Source organism: Ornithodoros turicata, chromosome 7, assembly GCF_037126465.1.
Source record: "Ornithodoros turicata isolate Travis chromosome 7, ASM3712646v1, whole genome shotgun sequence".
Taxonomy (NCBI): domain Eukaryota; kingdom Metazoa; phylum Arthropoda; class Arachnida; order Ixodida; family Argasidae; genus Ornithodoros; species Ornithodoros turicata.
In genome coordinates, this window is record NC_088207.1 from 34,761,361 (window position 1) to 34,784,154 (window position 22,794).

Consider the following 22,794-nt stretch of genomic DNA (forward strand, 5'->3'; position numbering starts at 1 on the left):
GCGACCGACCCGACAATCTGATCCGCGTGTCGCCATCTGTGGGGTCTCCTGCAAACTCGCGCGACCGGATGGATCTAGCCTGAGCCTACTCTCTCATTGGCCACTTGTGCACACCGCTTCCGTCGCTGGCCGTCGAGATATGCTCACATCGGACTTCAAGGACGGCGATGCACAGCCGCTGTGGCTTGCCGCTCGACAATCGCGACGGCCCAGCGCCGAGAGAACGCCTCATGCAGTTGGGCCTCTATGAGCGAAAGAAACCGCAAAGGACGCTTTCGCTCCCCCTCTCTTTCTCAAGACGCGCGACCATGCGGAGAGACCTCTGATTGGTCTCCTCAAATAATCTCCCGCGATGACTGGACATATCGTTTGCGGAGACCAATGAGAGCGCGCTTCGCACTGTAGCCATTCTTGAGACGCTGAAAGAGGGGGGAAATGTAAATTGCAGCTTCTGTCGCTCATATAACGACCGCAAGGGAAGAATCTCGTTTCCATGTAAGATTCCCGTGTCGGTGACAAGGTAGCGGTATCCTTCGTTTCGCGATCAGAGGTTTTCGCACTTTCGTGCCCCTCTTTACCCTGTCGTGCCAACCCCAGGACATACTGTAGCGAGGCCATTGCCATGAAACGCATTCGCGAAGTTATCTGAGTCGTCCGATAATTTATGTCTTTACGGCTCACGTTCGAAACGTTTCCGTGTAGAGGTACAGCAGCAGGAGGCGGAGCCGAACACTAATGCACCAATGCGTGACGCCGGGGAGTCTCAACGTCAGGATCAGTGTAAGAGGCAACTGTCAATCAAACTATGGAATTTCTCACACGTAGACTATGCAATGTAGTTTACAAAAGTGCACATAGTAGAAGTGATTTAAGGTTTGGAATGACCTTTCTTCCGGCTTATGATACGCTATACATTAAAGTGCCTTTTAGAATGAGTAGCATTTTACCTGCTTTAGAAGCAGGAAAATCAGTTTCTTTTAATTCAACAAAGAAATCACACGTTTAGAGACAAGCTACGGCAGTCACGCGTAAGGAGTTAGGCTTCAGGAGTCACACATCAGGGGAAGCGTTGTAACAACAAACAAGGTTCCTTCAGACTCGTTTCTTTCAGGAAGACAGGCTTTCGCAGTGGCGCTTTGAGGGGAAGTTGCCTCCAGAAATGTGTGTGCGAAACAAGTACCACAATGATTGACATCGTTAGACAGACTATCTGTCCAATTTTCTCTTCCGGAAACTGTTTAAATATCAAACAAACGAGTTTTATAACTTAGCACTGCCTCTGCAGCTTAGGAAGCTCAAACGTCAAAAACACCATAATGACGTTCGTTTGAAGGGCGAATCAGAGAGGGTAGCGCGCAGACGATTGGCATTGTTGCCGAGTTCGTCTGCTTCGCTTACTCGGTGCCTTGCAGCGCTTACCGCTCAAGTGGCTCAAGGTCGTCAAGATTGTTCCCTGATTGACCAGTTTCATTCTGACGTTTCCTAATATCTCTAGATAGGGACTTCCGCCATACTATCAGCCTCCGGCGTCTGCTCTTGCGGTGCATGTTGTATTATGTTGCGGTGTATGTTGTATTGCACAAAAACTACGCCGCTACTTCGTGTGGGATTTTCGGTACCATCATGAGTGATCAGCGAGGAACAAAATGCGCCATAGTTTCGGAATCGATGGGTATGAAGCCGACCGTTCCTTTAAAGTGCCACGACGGACCTTATACAGGGCGCCCCAGCTAAATGTGAACATATTTTTTAAAAAATATATACAGTATATCACTTTTTCCGAGATGAAATCAATTGCAATATAGCATATAGCATATGCTGAAGGGCACTCCTTAGGGGGGATTAGCAAACTCCTAACGCAATGTCTTAATTGACTTTCAATAAGTAACTTTTCTAATTATAAAAGCTACGAAGTTGTCCCAATAAGAACATCTGGTCCCTTCTGTCACCTGATACCGGACAGTTTTCAGAACAAAAATCCATTCGATAGATCGTCCGCAAAAAAATCGTGAAGGAACACCATTTTTTCTTTTATTTTTGTTCGTTGCGCATCTTCGGAGACGCGTGTTTCCTTCACCCCCAATGTGAGAGGGTGAAGGAGCACACTATCGCCTCTTGCGTCCCAGAAAAAGCTTAAAAGAAAACACAAAATGTAACCCAAGATAAGGGCAGTTCCGATAGAGTCACTCGAAACATTTGTTTTTGTTTTGTTTCTGCAAGTTAAAGCTCATCATGGACGCATGAGGCGGCACTGTGCTCCTTCACCCTCTCACATTGGGCGTGAAGGAAAGACGCGTCTCCGAAGATGCACAATGAACAAAATAAAGGAAAAAATGGTGTTCCTTCACAGATTTTTTTGCGGACGATCTATCGAACGGATTTTTGTTCTGAAAACTCTTCCGGTATCAGGTGACCGAAGGGACCAGATGTTCTCATTGGGACAACTTCGTAGCTTTCATAATTAAAATGTTAATTATTGAAAGTTAATTAAGACATTGCCTTACGAGTTTGCTAATGCCCCCCTAAGGAGAGTTGTCAAAAGCTCTCGATTGAGAGCCCATATAAAATCCCATGAATACAGACAGTAGCGGTCTTTGATTGGATGCTTTCTGCTGCGGTTCGCAGTCTTCTCGTCCAGAAATCTCGAAAGCGTTCACTGTAGCTTTTCCTTCCCATTCCAACTACTTCAAGCTAGTCATGAACTGGACTGGTATTACGTGTGTGTAAAAAAAAAATATTTCAGAAAATCATAGCCCCACGAAGCAGAGTACGCCATCAACTGTGAGCTTTGCGCAGTCTTCTAGACGTCTCATTGGCCCCCATTTTTATGGTGTGTTCTGAAAGTGGTAAAACGATCCCATTTTCGTTCTTTTTATTTTTCTTTTCTCATTTTCGTTTTCGTTTTTCGCATTTCTCACTCGCAGACGCGGCAGGAACATGCGTAATGACGGTCGCGTTGAGGTCCGTAAGATATTCTAAGGTCCTACGATTTGTGCCGCGTGTAAATGCAAAAACCACAAATGCCCATATCACAGGAACCCGTTTCAAGGTTGCAAGGAAGGAGTGGTACGAGACGTCTCGTTGTCGCGTAATGCAAAGACGAACGGGACAATGGGAAAAGATGTGTAAAAGATGGGAAAAGGTGCAGGCAGGGCATAGAAGGACAGGAAGGTCTCAGGAAGGAGATCACAGCAGTTACTATAGAGGGACTATTGTTGGTGATTTAATAAGATTTCGTGTCCCAAGACCGTGGGTGTCACCCGATTACATTATCATCTGGGGCGCGTTCGGGAAAGGAGCGGAAGCAAAAATCTGAAGGTGTTCCTGCGACAAGGACCTATATACACTCTAAAAACAGAGCTTCACCGCATAGCGCGTTCTTAGCCAACTATCATCCCGAATGACAACGTTCTTTCCCCCGATTTGATGAAAACAGGGATGGGGGAGCGTACGCCATTTTTGTGGCCATTATGAACTGTAGAATGCCACAAAAAGGGCGTACGCCACCTGTTTTCAAGGAATCAGGGGAAAGAAGGACGTTACACGAGATGATGGCTGGCTAGGAGCATGGTACGGGATGAAGTTGTATGATCCCCCCCCCCCCCCGTCCGTTCTTCTTTCTTCCGTTTTCTTCTTCTTTTTTTTTTTTTTTTTTGCTATAGTCGTGACGACGCCCGCTTCTGTGTGTCCAACAACGGAGAGCCGATCCTGCCGCTACCCCCCCCCCCCCTCTTTCCTGGATGTTGGAATTGTAGTGATTGGAATGATCGTTTTCATGCAAAGTGGGCACGCCGCAAAGCCGTATATCCTTCGGGTACATAACTCGATGGGGAAAGGGTGGCGAAGTCACTTTTCATCAGTTTCCGCGCAACGCAGAACGAAGAAATCGTTGGTTGTGAATAGTTCTTGTGTGTTGGAATCGTTTTGATCAGTTAAAGGGAAAGATTGCCTGACATCGCCTTTGTGAGATTCCTCACGATACCTGTGTACACATAAACGGTGCGAATATGAATCTGTGCATGGTAGCAAATCAGCGCTGGTTTCAGAAACGCACCGATCAAACAGCTAGCTGAAGGTGAAGTAGGGTAAGGTGGGGCAAGATGAGACAGAAATTTGCAATTGAATGCGAAATTTTTATTTTTCGTGTTTTTTTTTTTGTATCAAAAACTAGCCGTAGGCACATTCTCAGAGGTCTAAAGCTTTTAACCTGTAAATGCAGAACGGACGTAGCCGCTCTAAAATAAACACAGAACAATAAATTCAAAAATGCAGTTTGTCTCATCTTGCCCCAACCCTCGGGGCAAGATGAGACACGCCGTGGTAATGAACTATACAAAATTAGTTTTTGCAATCCAAGCAGGCAAAGTGTAGCCCGCAGGCCCTTACACAACCCCCTTGAGCCCACCGCCCTCATGATGTGCTATAAAACCACACAGAACCCGGCACTTTTGCTCCACAGTCCTTTGCAAACAAGGCACAGCCAGTCTGATGTGTCGCTGGTCGCTCGCTTTTGCGCGCGCTTCTGCTCTGCTGGAAATATTCTAGGAACCAGAAAAATTTGCTGGAAAATCCTAGGCAATATGCAAAAAGAAATCTCTGAGAAACAAGCATAAAGCCATCTAATAGTTGACATATCAGTTTCTAAATTACATTAAATTTAAATTACATTAAATCGTCGCGTCTTGCCCCGTGCATGTAATCGGACGCACTTCTATTCAACACCGGATAACCAAGAGTGCCCATATTTTGCACATGTCTAGATGAATGAATATAGAAATAGAATGTGGACTTTCATTGACAAGATAAGCCTGCGAAACGCTGCTGCACAGTTGACAAGAAAAAGGACTACAGAAAATCGCGCCTTTTTTGCGGGTCTTTACATTCTAGGCAGAAGACACCGATTTTTTTTATCTCTCTCTCTTGAACGCATAAACCAATCCGGACAACTCTAACGTGTAATAAAGCGGACATGCAGAGCCACCTATGAGTAAAGTTTCGAGCACGTGGAGCAACGCGTCTCTGAGACTGGTGGCGTCGAGCAAAAAAAATGTCGCGTCTTGCCCCTTGTCTCATCTTGCCCCACCTTACCCTAGTTGTGTGCATCCAGTGACTTGTACGCTTGCACAGTATCAGCAGTGAACTGGCTCGGCGAAATTAAGAGATAAACTATAATGCGGTTGTGATCGGCGGCATGTTTTGCGGCTGGGCTGTCCAGTTGTCGATGTGCAGCGCAATAGGATCGTCATGTTGTATACCGTTCATAAACAACTTCGTCTTGTAGCAACATTTGTCTCATCCTTCAGGGCTCTAAATTATTTCGGGTATTGCGGAAAGAGACAGTTGAGAGCGGTGTAGCAGTGCAACACAGCCGATGTCGCACTTGCGGAAATCATTCGGCGCGGCTGCGTTCAGTGTGTTTTTCCCACACCAACCTCACGCATGCGCAGATGGTGCTCTTGTTTGTAAACAGTAAAGTGGTCTATACTGGGAAAGGTGGTTGCAGCTAGCAGGAACAAAGAACAGATAATTCGGGAATGGGTTTTAGATAGATGCGATCTCAAGCTGCATAGTGTTCTTCATTAAAGAAAGAAATTAAGCATGCAGGAAAAAAGAGAAGACTTGATCATGGTAGCAGATCAGTTGATGGATGCCCAAAGGAGTGTAATTCTAAGGAAGAAATATAGTGTCAGAAGTTCGGACACGCAAGTTGGCAAAAGCGGAACTGTCGGAAAAGGCGTAGCGCAGCGGCAGAGGAGCCTTGGTCTCTCAGAGGTGCGAGCACAAAACCCCTAATACTCGTACAAACGTACCTTGGAAAAATCTCGAACATAAGTTGCTACAAGTGCGAACGCCGGGGACATGCATATTGGCCTTGCATCGACTTGCTTCCAGGGAGGATAATTGTAGTACAAGAGCAGAGAGAAAGTTCGCGCGATAAATGATCGTCCAAGGAGAAACGTCTGCCACAGGAGTAGAAGTTGCCGGGTTACGGAAGACAATTAGAGACACAGATGGGGAACACGCGAAAGGACTCCGAGATGCAGGTTGTGTAACGCTATCATTGTAAACAAAGCACTGATTACGGCTGAGCAGCTTACGGCAAAGAGGATGACTGTATTTCTTCTAGATCGCAAGCTATATGATTAATATCCATAAAAATAGAAATAGAACAGGGAAATAGAACATCAAGGCGGTGAGGCGACTAATGTAGATAAGCAATGCCCCAAGTGGTGGTGGTGATGGTGTATGTGATGTGATGTGATAGAAGAAGAAAAAAATGGGGATTGAAGTCACGACAAAGTCAGACTGGCTACCCCAGACCATTTAACCGCAGTTAGTAGGGGAAAAAAAGGGAAAAAAACCCAGTAGTTTGGGTGCGGGTTGTGGTGGAACGCCTCGTCATCGCCAAGTACTTAGGGAGCAACGAGGCGTTGATCAATATTATGCACCGATTTTGCAATTTGGGCATTGCCATTCCTGTTTGACAATACCGCCGTAGTTCCCAGAAAACACAATAGGGTCTCGACGTGACAAAGGAAAACACTTACGACAGACCGAAATAGCCTACATTGTGCGCGGTGGCGAACGTTGCACATCCGTTCCAATATAGAAGTCACATTTTCTATAGCTGTTTTGTCCGATGCTGCGCATAGCGAAATAAACAGCTGTGCTGCAGCGCTTGTGCTTTGTGAGGAACGGCACATCGGCTGGAACGGACGTACCAGATGCATGAATTCGTCGCTAGCTGAATAAATGATGCATAATGTAAAACCCCGAGACTAGGAAACACGAAGGGACAGACACAACACGAAGTCTCAGTCATTGATCCATGACTTGAAAACCCGAGACGAGGTAGGGACGAAAACAGACACCCGTCCCTACCTCGTCTCGGGTATTCAAGTCGTGGATCGTCACCACCAGCTCGCTTGCTACCTAACTTTCCTTTCGTTATCAGTCATTGAGACTTCGTGTTGTGTCTGTCCCTCCGCGTTCCCTAGTCTCGGAGTTTTACACTATGCATCATCTTCACCAGCTCGCTTGCTTCACAGCCATTTTTTCATTGAATAAATGTATTAGCAACCAACCGAAAGGGCCAGTATAATGGAAGCCACGTGGAGAACACACTCTCAGAAATCGTCCTACTATAAGGCGGTGAACCACGGAAGCCTCCACGGATTGCTTCATAAAATAAAATATATAAATAAGATAAAATATATGTGAAAAAACCAGCGCATAGTAAACATAGATTGTTTTGAACCTGTTTATGGTATCGTTTTATGGTAGAAACTTCCCAGTTAAGACGGGCTCACTTCTTAAAAAGTCTATGGGGAATTTTTGTTCGCAGGGTTCTCGTAAACCTCGCTAAATTTCAACACGAAACAGTTACATACGTGTTCCGCTCGAGTTTATGTAGGGAATGACATGTTCTTGAAGGCCTGATGCGATCCACTGATTTTTGGCGAATTAACGTTTGTCATATTTTCAATACATGGAAGTCTATGGGAGATAATCGCTTCTCTCGGCATGCCTGCGATATTTGAGCCAAAATGATGTCATTCCCTACAGTAACAGTAGGGGAATTTAATGTAATCAACAAATGTGACAAGCTTACTGCAGTTTTCCGGATCTCTGCGAATGAAAATAATTGCTTTGTCATTTGCTATCATGTTCTGCAAGCTGGCGCCAATTACATCACTTCCTTAAAACACGGTAGGAAAGCAAAGAGAAGAAAACAATTTTGTGACGGTGCCAGACAACCCTCTCCAGAAGCAGACGTTAGCTAGACCGCATGAGTCCGCCTTAAAGTGGTCACTCTGGACACTGGAAAACATTCCTGGGGATGGCGTCGCGAAACTGACTGCTCCGATTTGTTAGTGATTGTACATCTAATTTGCCTTGCTTTCGCATTGCATATATCAATCAATTACACGTAGTCATTTACGATATCATTAAATGCAATTGATGCAACAGAACACGTACTAAAAATTTAATAGTGTAATGTAATGGAATTTAGTAGACACCAAACACTGCACTTCAGTGGCTTTGCGCGGTGCTTTCAGTTGGTGAGTCTCATGCTGACGATGGCCCAATAAGGTCGAAACGGCTATCCAGTGCATGTATGGCGACGTTTGACTCAAACTTGACGTTTCAGACGGCGACGATTAGAAACTCATATGTGCAGCAAAGGAGCTTTTGCTTCTTCTTCTTCTCTCTCATTTTTTTTTGTGTAGAATTTACTCATAGCGTACTTATGGGCCTTTTTAGAATTGTGTGATTTAGGAAGAACATTATATTGGTGCAAATATCGCGAAGTCAGAGTCCGCAGTTTTCTAATACCGAACCGAATACGAAAATATCATTCAAATAGTCAGAAGTCCCTCTATGTGGAGGCTAGTTTACAGTACGTGGATTTAATATCTCAGATCAGGTATCAGTTACGTTTCATATCCACATGAAAGTCACGAAAATTTGATTTAGATTTAATTGGTGGCCACTTAATGGGTAGGATATCGGTTTGGATTGAATGAGTTATTCTTTGTTCAGAACTTTGGAACAGAGGTTTACTCCTTGCCGAATGATACCATCCCGTCTCCTGATTTGTTGAAAATGGGAGGAGGCACCCGTTATTTTGGACACATTATGCATGTCCAATATAGTCACCTATCCTCCTGTTTTCAACAAATAGGAAGACATAATATCACTCGGAATGGTGCTCCACGAGGGGCGTCTTACACTGTTAAAATAGAACTTCACCACATAGCAGTCTCCTAGCCAACCACCATTCCGAATAATACCATTCTGTGTCATGATTCGTTCAAAACAGGAGGAGGAACCTATCAGGGACATGCATAATGTGTCCCAGATAGGCACCTCCTCCCATTTTCATAAAATAAGGACACAGAATGATATAATTCGGAATGATGGTTGGCTAGGAGCGTGTTATATGGTGAAGTTCTGTTTTTAGAGTGTGCATTTGACCATGTGCATGTAATGCCGTGAAGTTCTCTTTCTACACTCTTAAAAATAAACTTCACCGCATAGCACGCTCCTAACCAACCATAATCTCAAATGATATCGTTATCTGCCCTGATTTGTTGAAAGCGGGAGGCGTACGCCTTTTTTGTGGCACTTATGTTGTTCATAATTGTCACAAAAAAGGCGTACGCCTCCCGTTTTCGGGCTTTACCGCTTGCACGTCTAACGAGCTACCGAGTGGCGGGAAATTCAGAAAGACGGGCCAGGGGGGGGGGGGGGGGGGGGGGTGACACAAAGCGCGTGACTTATGCTACGCCCTTCACGTATCGCGCGAAGAACGCCATGCACGTGTTTTATCACGTGTCCTTCTCGACGAGTGCCCCGCCTGTCGTTAGCTCGTTCCGCATGCAAGTTCATTTCTCAGAGTGTAGAGTACAGTCTGAAAACAACAAGCTAACGGGCTATTTTTTATTTCTTTCATTAATCAATCAATCAACAGGCAGTTCGAAAAACGTGGCGCACAGGACACGATAGCAGCGCCTTTCCCTACACAACACATATTAACATTATTTCGCCGAGTATCTTCATTAAGATCTCACTGTCGTCAACCAGTCGCGTCTAACGTTACCCGTCTGTTACAACACACTTTGCGGAAAGTGCGGTAGTTCCTGGAAATGCATCTGAAAACCGTAGTACGGCATCGATATCGCTGCAATTACGTTTAATAGACCATTTCGATGTACGTGTCGCTGCTGGCGGTGGCGTACGGCATGATGAGAAGACGACGAAGCAATTACGACAAATGAACACCACGTGGGCGAAGCTGGCATTTTTTGAGGATATAGCACGATAACATTTGTTTTGAATGGTAGAACCTGCTCCTGTGGAAGCACACAGCACGTGATACCCCCCAAAAAAGGACACGAATGCTATTATAACATGCTATTATAACATATTCATAACATGCCATGTTTTCATCACAACTGTCACGATGGCGCTCATACCACTTCTGCATGCCGTGCGGAGAAGCAACAACAAGGCACGCACACAGCTTCGAAGCGCATGCACCTACACCGGCAAAGGGAAAAGAAGCTTGAATATTTCGTAGTTTCGGCAGTCGACGACGCAATACATTACAATGCATTGCGAAAAAAGGCTTCACGATGTCGCATCACAGCCTACACCGTACAAGCAGCCATGATGCTTTCATGCAAAAAAACATGGCGGCTGCCACCAGAGGTGGCTGGGCATGCGCATGCGCGCAACCACAAATGGTCCATTGGCACATTGGCATATCGCAAACTTGTACCTTGTAGTTAGGCAAGCATCCAACGAAATCTGCCCACGTTCAAAACCATTTCCATGGACGTTTTTTTTTTTTTTTTTTTTTTGCTCTAGCTGGCGCTCAATCACGATACGAGTTGTGCATTCACCGTTCGGAACTTTGTGCTCCTTGAGCGTGCATCGTGCCAAAGTCTTTATGCCCAACTCTTTAGGACAGAGTCCAACCAAAAAGACACTGTCTGTCCTAAACACGCGGCGTGCTACTAAAAGCTTCACGTGCTCACTAAAAGCTCACGTGCTGCTGAAAGCCTGCTCACGAGAGCTTCGACAGAGCCTTCTCCCTTTCCTTAGTTATGTAGGTACAAGATTTGGTTGAAGAGTTACACGTTAGAATTCACGCGCGGTGGTTTACACGTCTTCTTGCACCACTGAATCTTCTAGCATGCAGGAAGTCAGTTTTGCAGCATTTCGTCACAGTTATGGCGGGACATTATAGTTATGAAGCCGACATTATTTTGGATTGTTCAAAACTATATGGCAAAGCGCTGCTAATGGTTTTGTGTTCTCTGAAATTCACCAATTAGACGCGTTGACCGTTGCGTTTTTATGGGCTCGGTTTCAAGCTTAAGCTCTAATTTACAGGATGAACACCAGAAAGTCTTGTAGAACATCTGAAAGTGTTGTTGAGTGAGTCATAGGAATGTGAATTGCTGAAAATTGCTGAATCCGTCCTGCCCCTCGTGCATCACTGTGTTTTACTCGGGTGTAGGGTCCTGCGACCACCGTGGGGGAGCATATACTCCATGTCATCATTACTTTTCCTTCATCCGTTCATTGTTTGTTGAGTTTAGCATTGACCGAGCGCGGTTACGTGAATTATAACGTTACGTGACGCAAGACTTGATGTCGAAGATGCGTTTCCTTTTTTTTAAATGTGTTTTCTTGTTTCTCACTTATTTTGCGCGTAGAGCGATTTGCTTTCTTTTTCTTTTCTTTGTTTCCGTGTTCTGATTTCTGCGGTGAACAATGCACCGTAACATATGGTCAAGCTTCCGATCGTAGAAGTAGTCTAAACACTCATGCATGAGCCGTTTGAAAATAGTAACACTTATCCAGCCCATCCCTCGGAATGAATCATTCGAATGGAAACTCATTTATCTCTCTCTTATTGCTTCAACACAGATGACTCATTCTTAGACGAGTACAAGGAGCGACTTGAAAACTACCTGATGTCGGCAGACAAGTAAGTAATAGCATGCATGCCACACGGGTACTGCTCGCGACACGGCTGTCTGAAATCTCCAGCCCGTGGCTGAGCGGTGCGCTATCGACAGTGTCGCACACGAAGGAACTATACCAGTACAGTCTCCTAGGGGAGGTTGCTATCCCTCTTTCTCACTCTCTTGCTAGCAGACGACACCCGGGTATCCGAGGGTTACCTCTCCCGACAGGTGACGAGTGAGCACGGCCTCCCCTCGGAATCGGTATTGGTATAGTTCCTTCGAGCGCGACACCACCGACAGGGTACCGCTTCGCCACAGGCTAGATATTTCAGACAACGGTGTCGCGAGCAGTACATTTATTGGTGTTGAGCAGAAGATGGCCGTCGTGTACAGTTTCTCGCATCTGTCCTGATGGTTACGATGACGAGATGAAGAGATTGCTGATATTGGTGTCATGATATTAGTTGTACAATCGAAAAACAGAGCTTCACCGCATAGCACACTCCTAGGATGACAACGTTCTCTCCCTTGATTTGTTGAAAACGGGGGGCGTACGCCATTATTGTGGCAATTATGAACTGCATAATGCTCAAACATGGAGGACGCCCCTCGTTTTCAGCAAATCAGGGGATGAACGATGTCACGCGTCATGATGTGGCTAGGAGCGTGCATGCGGTGGAGTTCATTTTTAAGAGTGTGCTTGTATTGAACAGGGAAAGATAATCCTAGGACTGCGAAAGCTACACAAACACATGTGGCACGGTACGGAATTAACCATTTTATGTGGTTATGACGCGAAGTTTATCGTTAATGGGACACTGAAGTGCAAAAAATGTCTCCTCGTGGAGTAAAAGAGAGACCGTTACCTTTACGCCAACACAAAAGGAACGGGATTCATCCGTTGTATCGTTCGTGAGTTATAATCGCTCGACGAAAAAAAAAAAAAAACGCAATTCACGCTTTTCCTCTCCTTATCAAGAGGCGCGAGAATGCGGAGAGGCCCCTGGTTGGTCTCCTCCAACGATCTCCCACGATGATTGGACAAATATCGTTTGAGGAGACCAATGACGGGCCGGTGCGCTTTGTTGGCCTTCTTGTGAAGGAGAGTGTGAGGGAAAGCGAAAATTTCGGTTTCTTTGGCTTATAAGTCGCGACCTACGCAACGGATGAGTCCTGTTCCTCTTGTGTTGGTGCCAAGTTAGTGGTACCTTTCATTCTACGGGGACAGATGTTTTGTTGTCAATAGCGCACGTCAGAAAGTGGACCCCTATCCTCTTTTTTTTTTTATATATATAACTGGCAGAAAAATGCGTGCAGTCACGCATCGACAACGGGTGGCAAACGCCGGACGCCACCTTCTTTTTTTGTTGTTGTACTTTCTCTATGCTTGTTCAGATACTGCTCTTTGCACCTTGAACACAAAAGTGAGGGGGAGCCAAAGCCTGTAGAAGAAAGAAAAAACACTTTAATTTTATAATTCGGAAGTGGGTGATCCACCTACATTCCGGTTTGTACGGTTCAGCTAAATTTCCACAGAACTGACAGTACTTCAAATAGTGGCAGTCCTACGTCATCTTCATCATCTGTGTATAGCATTAAATAGGGGGCATATAAGTCCTCCAGAAGACTTATAGAATTCGACTAAGGCATGCAGGCGGGGTAGTTGGTGACGATTCACACGGAGTGAACAAGCAGCAAGAAGAGCAATGAAGGACATTGTTCTTCTTGCTGGTTGTTCACTCAGTAGACTGGTCTATTGACAAACGACTTGTTATCAGCCTATCACCAAGAAAAGTCCATTTCTCAAACGAAGCAACATGCATAGCAACTGAAAGCCCCCAAACACCCATAATAGATTAAATGTACATGGAACCCTTAAACGTAACACCCTCTTGATCCCACATGTCACTGTGTGCAGGAGGAGCTGTGTCCGACGTGGCGGAAGCTGTGATGGACGCCCTCACGACTGTTGTCACCAGTCTGCTTGCCGTTGCAATCTCTGGGGCACCAACTGTCGCTGCCAGAGGGCTGGGCTTTTCCAGACACTCGGAAAGAAATAGACACGGCCTGCTGACACTACTTTTCCATATGTGTAGTTGTTATTGCCAATGTGACGTTCTGGTTGTCGATGTTATTCCTGTTAAGCCTATTCTGTACTCCATTTGAGTTCGACAAGTGCGTTCGTGACAGGCAGATGGTGTAGCTCTCTCTCTCTCCTCAGACACATTGACGTTTCCTTCATTTTGACGGACGAAGGTTGACAAGTGAGGACTTCGGCTGTGTAATGTCACAATGAAATGTGGGATGGTTTGCAGAGTTTTGATCCGAAGATGCTTGCACCAAAAACAGAACTCTATTTCTCTTTTTACATAAACAGAAATATCTCCGTTGCCTACTAGTATCGTCGATCGGCGTTGTACATTGTTACAGTTCAGTTGCGCTGAGGTCTACTGGTATTGTACATTTAGTGCAGCAGTAAAAGGCGAGAAGTACGGTTTAGCTGATTTATGTCGCGCTACGCGGTCATTCCCTGACTATAGTCAATGTGATCTTTAGACAATGATCCTGTGAATTATTGCATGCATAAAAATACACCAGCTTGACGCAACTTGACAAAACAAAAATTACAAGATGGAAAGATGGACGTTTCGATGGCTATACGGGCATCATCATCAGTGCATTAAAAGAACCGCTGCCCAGGCAGGATCCGGACAACGTTCTGTTTCATGCCTCCAACAACCTCCGCAGCCTCCTCGCTGATGATGATGCTCGTATAGGCATCGAAACGTATACGTCGCTATCTTGTAATATTTGTCATGTCAAGTGATGTCAGGCCGCAGTGTATTTTATCAATACAAGAACATGTCGCCTGGATTTTACTTGGTCTGTCTTCAGATCCTGTGAATGTGAGGCCGTCTTTTAAACACACGGGGCTTCCGGCAGTATTACCTCCATGCTTGTTTTGACTCAGTAGGAGGCAGTTTCACATGGCCTGAACAAATTACGTACACGTATGTCAACTTTAAAACTTGTCGATTCTTGTGTATAACGAACCATACTACTTCATGTACCACACAGTGCACGTGTAGGACGCAGAGCCCGTTCTGCGCGTGCCAACGGACGTAGAGGCTACTGCAGAATGAACAAAAAGAAGGAAAGAGAAACACTTATTTTTATTGAAAGTTGGTATATGTGTTCATGAGATGTGTTGAGATGTTTTTCCTACTTTGTACCACCGTTGCCGTAAGTAAATAAAGTATGCATCTATTTTTAGAGTGCGTGACGTCACTAGTATAAGCGCCCGGAAGCGGCAATAGCAGATACCGATCTGGAATGTCCTCTGCTACAAGGTTTCCGATCGTGTGGTGGTTCTACAAGGTTCGCAAGCGCAAAGCATAGAATCCGGTATGTTGCCTCTGGAGAACAAATAAAGGGCACCCAGTAGTTAACAAGGAGGTTATCCTGGCTAAGCCCTTGGTGAAAGTCCACACGACCTGTCATACTTCAATGTACACAAAGTATCAGTATAGCGTGTCATGCTACGTGGTTTGTGGAAAATGTCATCGCAAGGTAGGGATCTCCATCTATGCATGCGTATGGACAACTGGGAAATCCAGGCCCGCGATTCAGCAGCGTTTCCAACAGTCGTTGTATGAGATCAGCAGCTACTTCTTGAATGCTGGCATGGACATCTCGGCTGAAAAGTCGTACGTGCACTTTCCTACTGTCAATTGGCAATGTCACCTTACGCCAGGTCAGGTGTCATAAATTCCTCGGGGTCACCTTGGACTGCAACTTGTCATGGGCAGCCCGTATCAGACATCTAGAGACGAAGGCGCTGCGCCTGCTTAACGTCCACCGCCACTTTGCTGGCGCTACATGGGGGAATTGACCAGAAGGCTGTCCTAACCATCCATTCTGCGTTGGTCCGCGGATCGTACCGGTGCTACACGGGATTTCACGAACATCTGAGCAGCGACCCCGTTCCCCGTTGGCCAGAAGGTTGCGTATCTGCCTTGGAGTGCCGCGCGCGGCGGAAGCCCGCATGGTATTGGCGGAGGCCCACGAGACTCCAGTGGAGGTTTTACGGCTCAAAGAAACTGTACGTCACTACTTACGCCTGGTTGCTCACCATCACTGTCACCCCTTGATCTCGAAGATCCGTCGACAGAAGCGGAGCAACATCTCTAAGTGCATCGATAGAGTGAAGCCCTCGCTTCCTGCCTTTGTTCCCAGCCCCATTGTGCCTGCGATGCCTCCGTGGACGTTCCCGACCCCCGCAGTCTCTTTTTCCATTCCTAGGCTGAAAGGCCGGAAGAATCAGACAGCAACTCCAGTTTTGAAACAACTAACGATATGCATGATGCAGAGCAGATATCCTGAGCACACAGCTGCGTTCACGGATGGATCTGCCAGGTCTCAATGCTCGACAGCTGCTTTTACCATTCCGGATGACTCGGTGACTCATGGGTACCGATTATCGCATCGCACATCCTCCACGTCTGTAGAACTACGTGCCATCTTACCATTCCTCGGATATGTCCCATTCACTTTTAGCCGTAGCTGGGTGGTGTACTGTAATTCCAAAGCTGGCCGGCAATGTATTTCTCATATAGGGTTTCGTGGAATAGTGACTACGGTTGTAACATTCATCCGCCAGGAAATGAGCCGTGTACAGACGAGTAGTGGCCACGAAATATGCCTGCAGTGGATTCCAGGACAGTGTGGCATCCACGGGAACGAAGAAGCGGACAGGGCTGCTGCAACGGCGTATGGATCTCGATCAACAATATCTATTATCCTTTCCAAAGGTATGGTAAAGCCTCTGTCTCATCTACAATGGTATCAAGATGTCCCTTCGAGGACCCTCATGAGAGAAGTGGATCCCGATTTATCGCTTAACTTGCTCGATCGGCTGCCTGGCAACTTTTCGTCCATTATGCACGGGCTCCGCCTCGGTGTAACCTTCACCCCACTCTTTAAATACAGGCTTGGTCGCTCTGACACCATATTATACTCCAGGTGTGCCATGCTAGCAGATATCCAGTACGTGATCGTGGATTGTGTCCTTTTCAGGTATCAGAAAGGTTGCGTAACCGACTGAAACCAATCCCTGCCGCTCCGTTCACTTTAGCGACAGTCCTTAGTCCCTGGACCGACATCCTGCAACACCGTCGTGCCCTGCAGATTTTTCCGGATTTTCTGGAAGACACCGGTCCCCTTTATGTTCTTTAATCCTGATGTGCGGCCTTGCTACCGTCTCTCCCCCTCGTCCCCCCATTGTCATTTTACATCTCATGCAGTCCCGTCGGCATATGGGTAGTGGGCCACAACCCAGGTGGCGAATTTCGTCATTCATCATCATCAGTGTATTTGTTGTTGTTGTTGTGGAAAATGTCGAAGACATCGTTTGGCTGTCTATGGAATTGGTCAGCAGACTACAGGAAAAAAGGACGCCCAAAGGAAGGTACACTTGGCTAGGTCCTTCTTGGCAGTCCACCAAACATGCACCACGCTGATGTCCTCGGAGTACCACCACAGTGCATCGTGCTACTTAGTTTCTAGATCGTTCACCGGTCTAGGATACTTGCGAAGCGCATGATGTTGAAACGAGTGCATGGCACTGTGCATAAAAAGCAATGTCCAAACACTGACACGGGTTCTTGGCAAAAGCCCTTGTAGACACCACCCCAACTTTGACAGATCGCAATGTGCATGGAGTTTGAGGATAGAGTATCAACTGTATCATGCTACAGAGGTTCTGATCGCTACGCGTATAAGGTCGATTTTCTTGTGAGATAATCTGCGAAATGAACCATCGCGCTGATAAAACAGCTGACAGTCATCCCCAGATACATGGACATTGAGTACATGGTTCTTCCCGGAATAGTCTGCGTGTCGCTCGCTAATACGGCGTCTCTGCGGCGACGGCACCCCTTTCTTGTAGACGCTATCCGACCTTATGCGTTCCTGCAGTCCATCGGCCACTCACTGGAGTTTGTCATCGCCTGCCGCTGTACCCGTGAAGAAGAGCCCCTCCTACATCGTCTTCGGCTGAACGTTGCCCTCACCTGTTCACTCCTGTTCAAAATGGGCCGCGTCCCACCTCACACTTGCCCCTGCTGCACCGGAGAAGACGATATCACCCATCAGCTCCTCCACTGTCGGCATCACCTTCATCGTCGGGCCGTGCTCTGGCAACGCCTCTCAGAGCTTGCGTGCACGGACACTCCTTGGCCCCGTGCAGCGATCTAGCCAGTGGAGTGTCACAAAGGCGGTGCTCCGCTTTCTGCGTGATACGGGCCTCTGGGCTCCTTTTTATTTATTTATTTATTTATTTATTGTTTAGGAAATAGCAAGCCAGCGTGCTGCATGGTTGACCTTTCGCCTTTTATCTATGCTTTTTCTTTTCTCTTTTTCTGCCAGTAAATTCCCCCCTTCCCCCTGAATAGTTCATGCAGTAGGCCAGTTGCCTTTAGGAAACCGGTAACTGACCGAAGAGCACCGCACGGGCATATCGGATTGCTGCAAGGTTCAATGACTTTAGGTATAGTGAACGGTCTAGTATCAATGGATTTCAGTCATCCGTTCATTCGTGTATCGCTGGCAAGCCATGAGCATCTGCACTATGGCTGTTGTAACAATGCAGGTTGGGCCCGACATCGTGTTTTTGTGGTCCAACATGTGTCCGAAACAAGGGTAAAGGCGACGTTCAGCGGTAGTCGGCGCATAAGTGACATGAAATGGCCAACAAGTATGCCTGCCCTGCAGAAGGACAATGTGCGATCCACTTCGTGGGGTGGTGACCTGTAGCAGTGTCCAGTGACGATGCCTGAAATGCACAACTTGGAGAAGAACGTTGCGTGTACCAGCTACAGGTGGATAGGCTATAGAGTGAAGTTACCAGACGTCCCGGCTTAGGCGGAACGGGGACGCTTTTACAGTAGTAGTCCCGTTGTCCCACCTCCCTGCTTGTGGGACCGCGTTTTGTCCCGCTTTTGGCTGCAACGAACGCTGCATGAAAAAAAAAAAAAAAAAAGGAAGATTAATCTAAACACAGGAACAGTTTTAATTTTCCAAGCGACCCTCTCCTGGCACACACGTTTCGCCAATCTAGCCCATGGAACTCTCCAAGCTGTTGGCTAACAAGCCATTTCCAGGGTCAAAACCTTATCGAAGCACGCTTTGCTCATCTGCTCATCGTGCTGTCTCGGTGTGAGCATGCTATTGGTATTATGATCATTCACCACGGCGCTGACGATAACGACCGAATAAAAGTGCAAGTCCAGCGAGTTAGAGATGAGATGTCCCCTACAAATCTGCATGAGGACACACTGTAGAGATCGCATTCTTGTATTTGATTCGCGGTTGGTAAAACGTGAAATAAAAAATCAGACAAATAACAAGATAAGAAAGAATGAAATAAGAAAGTAAATAAGGGGAACGGTGCTGGGTATAGGCGAAAAAAAAAGAGAGAGAGTCCGATGTATTGACTGACATCGCCCTCGCCCCTCAGCCCGGATATCCCGCCTTTGGGTCTGAGTAATAGCGTCCAATTGTAAAAATAAAATCAGTAGCTAGTTCAACGCTTCCGTGCGTGTGTCGTCTTTGTTCCCCCGCGTTCTCGGTCATGTTGAGTAATGGCGTCACTTTAGGCTAGAGATGAGATACCACAAGTCCTGAACCGGGTTATGTGAAACTAAGCTCGACTTTCACGTAGCTCCACTCTACTGCAAGCCTGAACTTGCGTGGTATCAATAAACCGTTACTCGTCTCTTACGCAAATGTCCAGCATAACGTCTTTTGCTATGACCATCATTATCATAATCGTCATCATCATCCAGTTATCAGTTTCATGATGTCTTGTCTTCGATGAGGCTGGGCATACGGACAAGGGACGGAACACAGGGCAGATTTACACTTACCGGTCTCGGTATAAAAGCTTTTAAAAAAGAAAGAAAACGCCTCGGTAGCTCGGCCGGTAACATGTTGGCTTGCTGAGCTCAAGATCGCCGGTTCAATCGCAGCCGAGGACGGTAGCAATGTGGGAGAGGTAAATATTGCTTCCTGCCGACGAGTCGAACAGTCGGAAAGGGAGGGTGGTCTGCCTGCCGAGACGGGCGGCAAGTTGCCACAGAGAGATAGAGAAAAAGACAAGAAAGAAAGAGAAACACGAAAAAACAACACAAAACAAACACAACTAGCACATAGCGATGATACGTTCAGTGCAAAGTTCGGTGGCTGTGCCATTTGGTGGTCACCTTCGGTTCACACCATATACAGTTCACCATAATAGCTTTCAGTTTCAGCTTTCAGTTTGTCACATTGGTTACAGCAGATCACATATTTGTTGGTCAGTCGAGCGTCGAGGTTTCCGGCGCATGTCAAAAGAACCCCAGGTGATCGAAATTATCCGCAGCCCTACCGTGCGGCCCGTGTCAGCATGTCACCACACAAATAGACTGGTACACCTTCCAGTTACCTTAATTATTACAGAGCAGACAGAACTGAAACACAGAATGCAGTGCCTCAAGGAAATATTTCCTATACGTCGAGTGTACGTACGTCAGCTCTCCTGTATTATATTTATCTGTTCAAGGCCTTTCGCTTCACCATGGCCGGAGCAGGACCGTGAAGTAAACCAGAAAGAAACTTCCCTTGGCCGTCCGCGACACAATTCTGAAAAGGCTGGAGCAGCACCAAAAACGTCTTCCACCCTTGGTATGATTCACGTGATAACTCCGTGCCCATTTTGCGTAACGCTAATGGGAGCATCTTTGCTTGACATGCGTGAGTTTTAGCGCATCGTACGCGTACTGCGCGAAGCTCGCGCGTGCGCGCAGTCACCAACGCTATCCCTTACGTACGCAAAGCCGATACCGTACGGTGCACTAAAACTCTTTATTTACATAACCTAACCCTGAAACAAGTGCATTGATCGTTGCTATCGGTTACAGACGTTTCCGTTTCGATGAGAGGCTGCCTGCCATGCGAGATAGTTTAGAAAGGGATTTTTATCAACGTCCACTGAGCGGTATCGCATTATGCAGATCTTAAACAATGAAGCGACGTGGCGTATCCGTGAATGCATGCAGCCTGGCGATACGGCACTCTCGATAAACTGGGACAATCTATCCTCTGTGCCAAAAGCTCTCACGTTAATTGCTTTTTTACATTTTTGTTTTGTTTGTGTAACTGAAGATGTGCAGTGGTTCATGCGATTATAGGCTTCACTACGAATAACAACGGGTGATGGTGATGTGAGAAAGCGAATAACAACGGACGTTTTATTACACAGCAGTTGCAACGCCGTGTACAGTCGCAGATCCAGACTGTGGGTTTTGGGGGGGGGGGGGGGCGCAGTTTCCTAGTCGAAGCGCGTAACTGGGGAGGGGAGGGGAGAAAACTAATGTGTAACCTGGCGTTTTTGGGGGCGATCCCCAACCACCCCTCCCCCCCTTCTCACTGGCTGTGTAATAATGTTTCAGTTGCAACGCAACTGAAAACCAGTTATCCAGCAAGAACGGAGAAAATGTATACAAACGTGTTATGTTGATCGCTGCAAAACTTTTAGCATCATATAATTACACGTGGGAACCGCAGCGTATTGTTTTGGCTAACTAAAGATATCTGCTAGCTATCCATTTGCGTACTACATGGAATCAATAGATGACAGCAAAGTGGATGTTAAACTGAGCGTGAAACTCGCATTTTTCATCGAATTTCTTTCCAGAGGAGGAATGAACGCCTAGGCGGTTCTCGAAAGGCCTGAAGCGCAGTTTGGCAAAGGGACATTGTCGATGGCAGGTTGAATAAGGCTCTCACAGACGGACGGCAACGCTTGCAGACAGAATCACTGTCAGGATCTGGTGGCGTTGGTGATCCGAACGTGAATGACTGAAGAGATGGACAAGAGATCGACGGGAAGACCCTCCGAAAGAATGCAATCGAAGAAAGAATGGGAGGACAGAAAGTTTGAGGAAGGAGAGGAAGTTGTGAATTGCTTGGTCAAACAAACTTTAAACTGGCTGGTCGCTCGCATCGTGGCCGTGGCGCCTATAGGCCCGGTCGTGGGCATCTGTCTGCTGAGGTTTTCGTGACACTTATGCAATTATGTGATGTCACTAAAAACCGCGTACTCTCCGATCTTCCCACAAGAGGTCATAAAAGCGTACCTGGACTTCGTCTGCTTCGACTACTTTACCTGGTCTTTGCCTGCTTCATATACTCCGCAATACTTGGGCTACTAGAGGCTTAGCCGTGAAGAAAAGGATGCGGATCACCGGGACATCCGCTGAGCCTCTTCCAGCTGCGCACATGCCAGCTTTCTCTGTGCAACAACAGCAACAATTATATTCTGACAATGAAGTGGGGATGTTTCCACTCTAGGAGTCGAACGCTAACCCCATAGCTAGGGGGTCTAATATGAGTGATGACGATGATGAGAGATGACGTTGATGATCGGAGTGGCGATGGCGATCCTGATTGTGATGGTGGGAATATCCGAGGGCACTGTCGGGGTCGTAAATGAGTCATTTGGACCAGACGCCTAAAAAAGCCAGCTACACGACGTAAGGCCGCCCTGGAGTGGGCCGCGGTGTCCCAAGGGCCGAGAGTGCACGACAAGTTCGAAAGGGCGGCTGCCGAGAGTGGCAAGCAGGGATTGCAGTGTACGCCTCTCGGTCTTTCCACTGTTAAAATTGTATTGGTAAGCGTTTCCCTCCCCCGCCTACATCTTAATGTTACCTCTTCATTACTGCCCACGAACGTGAGGGGCGGCCCACCGCAGGGTAGAGCAGCCCTCAACGCGCCCATCACAACCGGATGCCGAGGATGTCAACAAGGACACAAAATGTTCAATCTGATGCGCTTGTTCGACTTCAGCGGCTCGTTATGTAGAGACATTGTTTAACTCTTGAACATCAGCATTGACATCATAGACACTATCATAATCACCAACAAGAATAATACATGAACGAAGAATAAGTGATGATGACATCGGATGCTTCCCCGCACTATCATCAATGACCAGCCGCGACATCGGAAAGTGGGTGAATGCAGGACTCCATGGCTGCTAACCGAAGAGAAAGGGCAGACACGTCTACAGCTTCTTGTACGTCTTTCTTGGTGCGATATGAGGAAGAAGACTGCTTTTTCCAGCCTACTGTTACAACGGATGAGATCTGGGTGTCACTGAATCTGTTGGAGAGTGCGAACTATCTTTCTTTTTCTTTCTTTTTTTTTTCTTTTTTGCAGAATCGGGAACAGAGACCGGATGTACCGGCAAAGTGTGGAGACCCGGAGCCGGAAC

At 46.7% G+C, this 22,794-nt stretch overlaps 1 protein-coding gene across 2 annotated transcripts in view; it reads left to right on the forward strand.

Annotated features, from left to right (window-relative positions):
* LOC135400906 (U8-agatoxin-Ao1a-like) overlaps positions 1 to 14,756 on the forward strand; it is a 107,152-nt gene extending 92,396 nt beyond the window's left edge. Inside the window, exons 3-5 of one of the 2 annotated variants that reach the window (XM_064632911.1) lie at positions 703 to 780; positions 11,443 to 11,503; positions 13,402 to 14,756. In XM_064632911.1, the coding sequence (XP_064488981.1) occupies positions 703 to 780; positions 11,443 to 11,503; positions 13,402 to 13,543 (281 nt within the window). In that variant the 3' untranslated portion in view covers positions 13,544 to 14,756. The remainder of the gene's footprint in view (positions 1 to 702; positions 781 to 11,442; positions 11,504 to 13,401) is intronic. The other variant, XM_064632912.1, reaches the window with a different exon arrangement.
* Positions 14,757 to 22,794: the final 8,038 nt, after the last annotated feature.